Source organism: Aptenodytes forsteri, unplaced genomic scaffold (assembly GCF_000699145.1).
Source record: "Aptenodytes forsteri isolate BGI_AS27 unplaced genomic scaffold, ASM69914v1 Scaffold349, whole genome shotgun sequence".
In the NCBI taxonomy this organism is placed as follows: Eukaryota; Metazoa; Chordata; class Aves; order Sphenisciformes; family Spheniscidae; genus Aptenodytes; species Aptenodytes forsteri.
Genome location: NW_008794452.1, coordinates 3,838,092 through 3,848,652, shown reverse-complemented (window position 1 = coordinate 3,848,652; position 10,561 = coordinate 3,838,092). Strand labels below are relative to the sequence as shown.

General features: G+C 38.5%; 2 protein-coding genes across 5 annotated transcripts in view; one reads left to right on the top strand and one right to left on the bottom strand.

Moving 5' to 3' along the window:
- The window catches only part of RUFY2 (RUN and FYVE domain containing 2), a 28,443-nt gene extending 26,609 nt beyond the window's left edge, over positions 1–1,834 (top strand). Inside the window, exon 17 of the mRNA XM_009290535.2 lies at positions 223–1,834. Within this exon, the coding sequence (XP_009288810.1) occupies positions 223–366 (144 nt within the window). The 3' untranslated portion in view covers positions 367–1,834. The remainder of the gene's footprint in view (positions 1–222) is intronic.
- Positions 1,835–3,733: 1,899 nt separating this feature from the next.
- Positions 3,734–10,561, bottom strand: part of HNRNPH3 (heterogeneous nuclear ribonucleoprotein H3) — a 7,810-nt gene continuing 982 nt past the window's right edge. Inside the window, exons 2-10 of one of the 4 annotated variants that reach the window (XM_009290532.2) lie at positions 9,889–10,026; positions 9,219–9,357; positions 8,478–8,665; positions 7,980–8,066; positions 7,523–7,641; positions 5,922–6,057; positions 5,584–5,664; positions 5,413–5,499; positions 3,734–5,077 (exon numbers count right to left, since the gene is read on the bottom strand). In XM_009290532.2, the coding sequence (XP_009288807.1) occupies positions 5,001–5,077; positions 5,413–5,499; positions 5,584–5,664; positions 5,922–6,057; positions 7,523–7,641; positions 7,980–8,066; positions 8,478–8,665; positions 9,219–9,357; positions 9,889–10,006 (1,032 nt within the window). In that variant the 5' untranslated portion in view covers positions 10,007–10,026 and the 3' untranslated portion in view covers positions 3,734–5,000. Of the gene's footprint in view, positions 5,113–5,412; positions 5,500–5,583; positions 5,665–5,921; positions 6,058–7,522; positions 7,642–7,979; positions 8,067–8,477; positions 8,666–9,218; positions 9,358–9,888; positions 10,027–10,561 lie in introns of those variants that run through there. The other 3 variants (XM_009290533.2, XM_009290534.2, XM_019474930.1) reach the window with 3 other exon arrangements.

Here is a 10,561-nt window from a genome sequence, read left to right as displayed (position 1 = left end):
CTATCTATCTACCTACCTACCTACCTACCGTGGTCTGTCTAAGATTGCATCATAGATTGGGATTTAGATGAATTATCTTTTGAAAACTGATTCCATGCTTGGACCAAAGAAGTGGAAGGAATCACATTTCGGATTGCTCTGTGCATATTGTTTATTGGTATCCAATTACCAAGTATATTTCCATTGTAAATTTTAATTTTTAATCTTCTCCCCATTATTTAGCATCATTGTAGAAACTGTGGTGAGATCTTCTGTAATGCCTGTTCTGATAATGAACTGCCTCTGCCTTCTTCACCAAAGCCTGTTCGGGTCTGCGATTCCTGCCATGCAATGCTTATACAGAGGTGCTCTTCTAATGTGCCATAAGATTATTTTACAAGATATTTATTACCTTTTGGTATTTAGCTAATCCTGTAAAAACAAAACAAAACAAACCCCAACCCAACTAAAGAATGTACAGCAGTATTTCCAGAATTTCAGGTAAGCAGTTTAGAGTTCCATTTTCAAGGTATCATGGAGGAGTTACTTGTCTGCTTCCTGTTGAAACAAATAGAGAAAATGGCACCCAAGTGTAGAAAATGCACGTGTTACATTGTCATCTGTATTTTTTAGTCTTAACAAATAGCTCAGAAGCTCTTTTGGAGGAAGCAGGGCAGTTTATAGAGGAGACTCAGTGTTAACATGTATTTGATGAGTATCTTAGTCGTTATGATGATCTTGAAAAAGGTGATACACTTACCTGCTTTTACAGGCTAGTCTGCAACAAGTCCAACCTAATTCTGCTGCCGAATGGGCCTGTGATATGCTGTTGTGAAGCAAAACTGCAGTAGCTAGTTTTAAATTGTATTTAAAAAAAGTAATGCAATTAATGCAGTGGTCCGGTAAGTTATTGCCAAATACTGTATTTGTTTATTTCCCCTCAATTATCAAGATTTGATACATCCAAGAATATTGCACTGACAACTCTGTAGTCACAGGTATAAGGGGAGATTTTGTCAGACAGGTAACAAACAGTGCCTCTAGGCACTTGATGAAAGAAGGTGCATTTTGCTGAATTATTTTTTAAAATTAACTATTAATTTGACCTATCCGTGTTTCCATTAAAAGAGAGATGTCCATCACAAAATTTTGCCTGACATTTTCTGTAACCTTGAACAAATACCTTTGCATTATTTTCATATAAGTCATGCTTTCAAGCTTGTACATGGAGTCACTGTATAGCTCTAGAAGCAGAGTGAATCTGCCACCAAGAAAGACGAGGATTAAATACTGGGGACTGCGTCCTTTCTGCGTTGGACAGGAAGGTTCTTCCTTATTTTGTCATCATCTTTCTCAAACTCTGGGAGTTTGCTCCTAAACTTCATTTTTTTCCAGAGTACTTTTGAGTATGTCTAGGTCTGACCACTCTTGACACTGATAGTAACTTCTGCTGGAATGTAAATCCGTATTCTTCCCGTAGGCAAATACAAATACATCCTTTGATAAACTGTCCTCACTTCCACGTCACTGCACTAGAACCAATCTACCCTCTTCCCTTTAGCCACTTATGCGATGGGGCCCAGCCGTGGAATCTCCACGCTCTGGTCAGCACTGACGAGCCATCAGCAGAATTGCCAGCCCACTAGTTCCTTCAGCTATGGGCTTGGAATATTCTTACTGACAGGAAAAGGGAGGCTTTGAAACAGGTCTTTTAATTGTTCTTGCACTTCGTTTAGCTTAGCTTTGTCTTTTGAGGATAGGTATTTACTTAGTATTCTAAAAGCTAATGCAGCTGTTCTTTTCAACACCTCAGTGTAGTTGCTTATGTAGCTTTTGTAAAGAAAAATGTTTTTAAAATTACCTGATGTAACTTTTTGTAAAATACAAAACAAACACTTGTAAATCTGTAAATAGCTTTTGGAAAAAAAATAAATTTAATTGATCTGCAAACTTAACTATGGGAACAATGTCACTTTATTTAAATTTGTCATTCAGAGTATTTTTGAGTATTTTATTATGACTTGTTCAGGTTGCTTAGAAAGTCTTTGCATACGTTGGGGAGTGGGGACCTACCCTGCTAATGATGTAACAAACCAAGCGCTTGCTCACGTGCCTCCTGAAAGTATTCCGAGAGTGTTTTCCGGTGGGCTTTATGTGGGGCAGGCACGGAGGCAGCAGGGTTTGGATCTAGGATATAGATGATGCTAATCTGTACTGCTTTAATAAGTAACTTTTCAAAAAGTATGCAACTAAACAAAATTAATTTTAAAACAGGCAATCTTTTAAAATAAGAATATAGTGCATTTCCGTAACATGCAATAAATTAAATTTCTATTACTTAACGGCAATCTTTTCCTCTCCTCTGTGCTGCCCTATTTGCATGGGAAAATGTCACTGAGGTAGTGTATAATTATTCAGATTGCCTTTACTTACTTTAAAACTTCTGCCTTGAGCAAAACGGTGAATACTGTATGTCCTATGTTTTATTTCCCTTAGCATCAAACTACGTACCTGGCCTGCTTTTAGCAGTTTTTTGGACCACACTATTAATCCTGTGTCTTTGTCTTTCTAGAAAACCCTGTTCTTTGACAGATTGTGATTCTAAATCCTCCTCACACTGAGCAGAGGGAGATCTGTGGGGTACCTACTCCAGTCATCAAAAGAAACTGTAACTGTTCACACAGTATCTGCGCAGCCTAGTTTGTATTCTTCTTGGGAAATTACTTCTGACTTAATGAACTGGGGGCATTAGCAAGTAAAAAGAGAAAAACACGGTGCTCCTCCTCTTCCTGGCCAGGCAGGGATCGTGAGAGCTGTGCCCACCTTCTCGCAAAGGTGGTTCACTTACCGTATTTGCACCTGCTTCCCTGAAAGCAAGGGGAAAACTCGGCTGATTCCTAGCATTCATCACACAACTGCTTGCATCAGCGGGTCTCAGTAGGCACTTCAACTCCTTGTCCTCTTCACAGCAAGGGCTAAAATATAACTTTGTATACAGCAATTAAATCTTCCTCACTGACTGAGCAGTCCGTGTTCATAGGTTTTCTTCTCAAAAACCAATTCCTCTGCAATTTAAACGCTGCTTAAGTGACTTGCAAGGTTCAACGCTTAATGCTGCTCTTGTTACAGGGTGAAGTGTCACTATGGAAGGGACAGGACAGGCTGAAGGGATTCGCTGTCCAGTACAGTGGGATTTCATTCATCAAGACTCAAGTTCAGTGTACTTTTTGCAGATTGCTTGGTTATACAAAATAGCTCGAAGCATAACTCCCAACCTGCTCTCAAAAGGTAAGTCTTAAGCAGGTGTTAGCATTCCTTCTCCTGAAATGGAACGCAAAGTATACCTGAGTGACGAAATGGTACAGAGCCGACGACAGTATTTTACAGGTATCTGCTATGCTGACAGAAAAAAACATGCTTGCACTAAGTGCAAATGTCCTCTACCTTACTGCAACATATTTTTTTCCTGCAACTGGATTAACTCTTGTCCTGACCTTTGCCATCTTAGTTTTATGAAACACACAAGCTTTTGTTCAGTGACAAGACCAAGAACCCACTAGTTTTTAAGAGCATCGCATTAAAACAAAGCTCTGTAAGATCACTGGTGTTAAGATCTCATCTTCCCTCCCCTTCCTATCCAAAAATACTCCAGTACTTGGAAAGCCTCCTATGCCAATTACCCTTTCAGCTATGATTTCCAGTCACTTTGACACAAGAACACACTCTCTAGTGAAATAAACTCCATTCTCCTCTCTCCCACAATAAGACATTTATTACATAGGTAACACAGTACTAGCAAAACAGGTGACAGACTTTTAATACCCAAGATCACATTTGACATTTTAAGGGAGGCATTGAGGACAAAGCAGTTAAATTTGGGAGATCACACTGGCTCAGAAGAATAAATACCTTTTTTCATTACACATCAGGTATGTTAAGTGTCTTCAAACAATAGTTTCTTACATATCTTACATGTCACAAATGCACAAAAAGTTTTATCAACGTGTTTGGGTTGTGTGTTATTTAACAAGTACTGGGCTTATAGTTATTTTAGAGATACTTTGCTTCTAACGAGCTCATCCATAGAATGGCTTGTCAAGTTTCGAACAAATACAGACAAATCAGCTCTGTGCAGCAAAAAAAGACCGAATCATGTTTCAATACAATTTCATGAAGGAAAAAAAGTCTAACTTGCTTCCAGATCCCCCGCTCTTCCCAAAAGCAGCATTTGTGAAAAAAAATACTACATAGATCACTTCAAATTAACTAGTATTTGACCCATTTCATGTTAGCTTAAAGCTGTGCTAGTGTTTTAGTTTGCTTTGCAAGTTACACGTGTGAAATGCAGTAGTATCTAGGGTGCTACAGCAAAGCATGGAAATAAATATCGTTGCTTGGTTTTGGGGAGGCACAAACCTTGGGCACTACTCGTTTATGCAGTTGTGCATTTGAAGATGATGGCAGATTCTGGTAGTACAAGGAAGAAAGCCAGAACGATGACTTAGCCTCCACAGCTTTACACTGTGTTGAGATTATTACATACAACTTATCAAAAGGGTTTAGGAAAGACTGTTGCCAAATAAACCAATCTATTCATCTACCCTTTCCCCCTTAAACAAGTGAATTTTCCAAACTCATTCACTACACCAAGATTACATAGAACTGAATCAGTGTTCATAGGAGTTACAGTACAACCACCTTTATTGAACCATAGTACAACATCTTAAACCGACTGTAGTCTTGAATATGTAATACATCCTTAGGAGTAACTAGTATAAAAAGTATCAACATCAGTGGTTTGAATATAAAAATTTATTTAAAGTCAGAGTATGCAACAAATAAAACCTACAGAAAACAGATTTTCCCATCACAATCTGTTGCTTACCAAATAATATTGTGAAAACACATTCCTTCAGTCATTATAAAGTTCTTAAAATACAAAAGAAATTAAATTTTGTAAGAAAGTCTAGTAGACCAGAGACTGTTTCTTCCAGGATGTTTTGTAGAAGCAAGGCTACCCTTCAATACATTCCACGCCATCCTCCTCCACCCATACTGCCTTGCCCATAGTATCCTCCACTATTTCCACTGCCACGACCTGCAAACAATTGACACAAGGTCACGCATACATACCTTAAAAAAAGAAAAAACGTGATGGGTAATACGGAATAGTTGGTTGAAGATGACTTAACTTCTACTAAAATAACAATACTTCAGCAGTATTTTTCTAAGCAAGCATTTGCTGCAGTAGCAAAATGCATGAAAAACCCAAGTGATTTACAGTTTAAATTAAGCCGCCACCCTCCTTCCCTTTCTCCCAGCACAAATACTCCACAGCACACAAAGCCCACCACCACCCTTCCCGATCATCCATCAGAAGACAGATGTAGCAACACTTCCACAAAATGCATTTAAAACAGAACTTTTACTTACTATATCCGCCCAAGCCATCAGGAGTTCCATATCCGCCACTGTAATTGCTACCCATTCCCATTCTACCAACAGAGCCATAACCTTGATCTGAAACGCAGAAAGTGCATCGTTACAGGCTTGGAACTGATTAGACTGTGCAAAATGTCAGCTAAATCTGGGATTGATGCGTACCCATTCCATCTCTGCCATAGCCTCCCATTCCAGAACCACCTCCAGCAGTTGAATTCAGGAATAGTTCAATATATCGATGCTCTGTAGGAAACAAAAAAGCCTTACTTTGTATTTTTTTCAGAAACCAGAAGCACAGAGATACAAAGCAAAAAAACCCCCCTCACCTTACAAGTAACAGTTAGAAGCCAACAGAAAGTGAGTTTGAAGTGTGATAAATGGTAAAAAGGCTTATGATTTGTCTATTTACTGCACAGCAGCTTAAGTTAAATGCAGTTTAAACCCTTATATACCCCACTAAAGCCTGGTCAATGAAAGCTTCAGGTGAACGCAACACTCACGCATATGATTTTTATCCTTGGACATGGCAGCTACTGCATCCTCATGTGTTACAAATTCCACATCTGCCTCTCCTGTGGCTCTTCCATCTGCCCCGATATCAATGTGAACTCTTATAGGATTCAATGGTGAGAAAAACTAAGAATAAAAACAAACACACACACACACACAAAAAAAAAAAAAAAAAAAAAATCACACTGATGCAGAAGTCAAGCCAGGTACTATTTTTTTTCATCCCACAGTGGTTAGTGGAGCACTGCATTAATTTAATCTCATCCTATCACATAAATTTAACTGCTAATTTCCAAAGTATTACTTAGTGATAGTTGACCTTCAACATCAGGTCAATCTACACTTACAATTTATTATTATTACACAACTTGAAGAGCTCCAGCTACAGAGCTTGAGGAGCTTTCTTTAAAAGCAAAGATACAAACAAAAATTCCTGCTCACACACATTGCTTTAAGCAACAAGTTTAATATGGTGCCATCCTGGAAAAGGAAAATGAATACTTCGTTTCTGAAGAAGCAGAGCCAGATACATTTCTCAAAGCAAGGACATATTTATGGAATTCAAAAAAAGCTGACTGTCAATCAGACCGCTCTTCCTTGCTACAGACCTCAAAGAAATACAGTGGTATTTCTGACTAACAGCCTTTTTACCAAACAGTATGTGCAAACGAACCTTTGGTATACTACTGAAGTACTACTCATCAACTTGCAGTAACATGCTCTGAATCAAAGCCTGAAGTTTGGCCCTCGTTCTCCGAGAGTCTTTAGACTAAAGAGAACAATCGAACTGATAGAAGAAATCTAGCTCAATTAAAAAAACCCCAAACAAACAACACCCTCCCGCCCCCCCCCCCCCCCCCCCCCCCCCCAAGAAAACAAGCACAAAATTAAGAATGGAGTTCTGCCTATATAATATAATATACAGGCGCAACTAATAAGGATGGAGCCCCCCTGTAGAGGCTATATTTAAACCAGGCCTTATATCCCAGGAAAACTTTTTCCCCTACAAACAACACATCTATACTGACACAAGAACGTACTCCCAAAATCTTGCAGACATGCTTTTATCTGCCACCCTGATCTCTTACGAGTAACGGGATACTGTCCCCTCCAGCTGGACACAGCTCCCTACAGTCTTCCCACCCTGTCCCTCCTAAAGTAAGTCTCAGGTCAACAAACAAATATACAAACTACAATCAAAGTTTCATATCTGCTATCGCTCTTTTACAAAATTATAAATCTTCAGTTAAGCTTAAACAAACTTCTGAAAGCCTTAAAATGAGGGTGCTGATTGCAACAACTGTTCTCTCTCCGATACACTTTTTATGGAAATGAAAGAGCAGAGTAGAGAGACTAATATTAAATATAGTTTGGCTGACTTCTTCAGTAATCTTACCTCAGACATTACCTTTATAAAAGCTCATTTACTACTAAGCTTTGTAAAACTCACATAAAGGGCTGTGACTTTAGCTAGCAGCTGTATTAGAGCTATCAATCACTTGCTTGAGAACTTTAACTGAGTTTGGAATAGGGAAGACAAGAACATGCAAACTCTTGGCATTAGAAAGCCCTTTTTCCCCACTGTACTTACATTAGCAATATCATTTTCTGTTGCTCGAAAAGGCAGTCCTCTCATGTGAACAAAATGACCGCCACCATGGAAACCTGACCCTGCATCTCCAGCTCCACCATAGCCATGTCCTCCCATGCCTATTAAAAAACCCAAACCAAACAAAACCACACACCTGTAAGATCATCATGAAAAGCCAGAAAAGTCATTACTACTGTTTTTCTGAAAGCACTCACTTTATGCCACTGAATATAAGATGTTTACACTTCCTGTCTATCAACCCAAACACTTAACCAGAAGATATCCTAAGCAATATATTTACATTTTCCCCGAGATTCCCCAATTCCCCTTTTTTTAAACAACCTCCTTTCTTTACAAAATAATCTAATGAAGAAAGTGATTATTTCTGTCTTCGAAATACTAAGTCTTACAACTCAAATAATATAAAAATCTTTCTAAACAAAATTTTTTTTTTTACCTCTCCCATCTCTCATTCTGTCATCATAGCCATCATTTCCATAGCCGTAGTTGTTATAACCACCATAATCATCAAAGCCACCATATCCTGTGCAATGGAGAGAAAGAAAGGAATGATTACGTTATTACTGAAAGTTCACCAAGCGATGCACAAGAGCCAATTTTTCAATCTTTGGGCACCCAGAAGTTTGCTAACAGCCTCTACAGTCTGTTAAACCTGGATTTCTGAACAGAGTGCAAACGTAAAATTCCTTTGATATAGTAAAAAGACTGAAACATGCAAGTGAGAGATCAAATTCTGCTGAAAATACAGTTTCCTTATTACTTCCCTTAATCTTAAACACTAAGCCACATTTTTTGATACATTACAAGTAAAAATTTTTTGAGAAGTGTGTCAAACCTAATGGGTACTGCAGCTACTGCCATTTCTTTATTTCTTGACAAAGATGTCAGAAACATGAAACTGACAACAGAACCTCCATTCATTAGATAAACATACCACCGTCATATCCACCACCTCCTCGACGCATTCTGTCATACATACTTCCACGCCCAGCTCCATAATAACCCCCTCTTCCTCCTAATGGTCTATCATATGGTCCGGGTCGTTGTTGTCCCATCATCCGTCTTGGCATGTCACAGAATCCTCTGATTTCGCTCTTACTACTTTTGAAGATTTCAATGTATCTAATAAAAGAGGATTTTCAAGGTACCAATAAGAATACACGCATGAGCTGTCTGAATAGTATAAAAGGCCATACTACGTTTTCTAGAACTAAACGTACAATCCAATAGAAGTGACTAGAGATACCATACAACTTAAGTTTCTCCTCAAAACCGTAAGAATCTTAAGTGTATAAAACCAAAACAAAACACTTTACAGTGGCAAAAATTACTATGTGAAAATTCTAGCTGTACAAATTAAGCATAAAACATGTCTTTCCAGTATGAAAAACATACTGTTGAAAAACAATGTCTAGCTATAGTAGCATTTATCACAAATTACCCTATGCAAGAACGATTGAAACAATTTTCTGAGTTTAGCAAACTACTCAGAGCAATACTGTCTCCCCCACCCCCCAAATCTACTGTAGTTCCCAAGTTAACTTAGGATCAGTTATATAAAAATTCTTAAAAACAGCCAGTTCCATATAATGGTCCCCAACCCCCCCAAAAGCATTACTGACCCACAACCCCCAAAAATAAAGATTTAACACCATCCCAAACTCTCCATCCCCACCTGTGCCCTATTCTTTCCTTGTGTTTCCCCAGAGCATTTTCTGCTATCTCCTTTGAAGCAAACTGCACGAAGGCCTCCCCTGTGCTTCTCCCCTGGTAGTCCAGCGTCAATGTTATCCCATTTGGCACGATTTCCAACCCTTTAACCCAAGGACAAATAACCCCATCAAGGGGAACAGTGTTAAAGGCTGAAACATTCCCATCTGTAGCAAATACTTAAAGCATATCTAAACAACAACAACGAAAAAGAAAACCACCTTGTTTCCCCCATCACCCAACAATACAAGCCAATGATCTTTCATTAAACATTTATGGATTTAGCCATACTTCTTTTCTGTTTAAACTATGCAAAAATACAACCACCTAAGTTACATGAAGAAAATATAGCTACCAATCAAGCAATTTAACCGATCCAAATGCTAACATTGAGGTTATCCCAATATGCATAATATGTTTACCACCTCAACAAAATTAGATACATACTGTGTTTTACTACATCTATGGTTATTTGTACTTCATTTACAGGGCACAATTCTTACTTAAGATAAACTAATTTAACACAATCCCTCCCATCCACCCCATTAACAGCTATTACAAATTAAAATGTGCAAAACATTGCATAAAAGATACAAGAAAACTCAGTCACTATACTTTGACTACACTAGAGGTACCTTGGAAAAACTGAACAATCTCTTCTTTGCTGCAACCAAATGGCAGGCCTCGAAGTCGTACCACTGTTCCATCATTAGTTGTATCGTTTGGCCCATTATGTTTTCCACTCCAGTCCATCTTTTACTTAAACCAAACCCCTACAAAAAAAAAAAAAAAAAAAAAAAAAAGAGGAAAATTTTTGAGATTCCATATATGCCTAAGTCCCTCCCCTCAAAAGAAATCTGGTAGTTTTTCTTCAGATAACTAGTATTATGGATAACGAGCTTTATTTCTGTTACGTATTTAAAATTGTACTTTATCACAGCTACAGCACACACACACCTAAAACGACCCCAAACTCTGCCAGGGAACACATCGTGTAGGGAAGGCAGCACGTGGGTAGGCACCGCACATAAAGCTCATTATTTGCTCAGAGTACATTGAACATCCATCCTGTAAGGTTTTTTAGGAGTTTTTTTTGTTATTTTGGTTTTTTTTCTTTCTTTTTTTTTTTTAAGCATGACAGTTGAAGAAGGGATGGGAACCACGCAACGGTTCCTGCATGGAAACACAAGGCCTTCCTTTGTCTGCAAACAAAGCGCCACGGGCCACGCTCCCAGTTGTTTTTTGTTTGGTTTTTTTTTTCCCCCTTCCGGAAGCACCCGATGCGTTATACCTCGAATTACAAGGGCC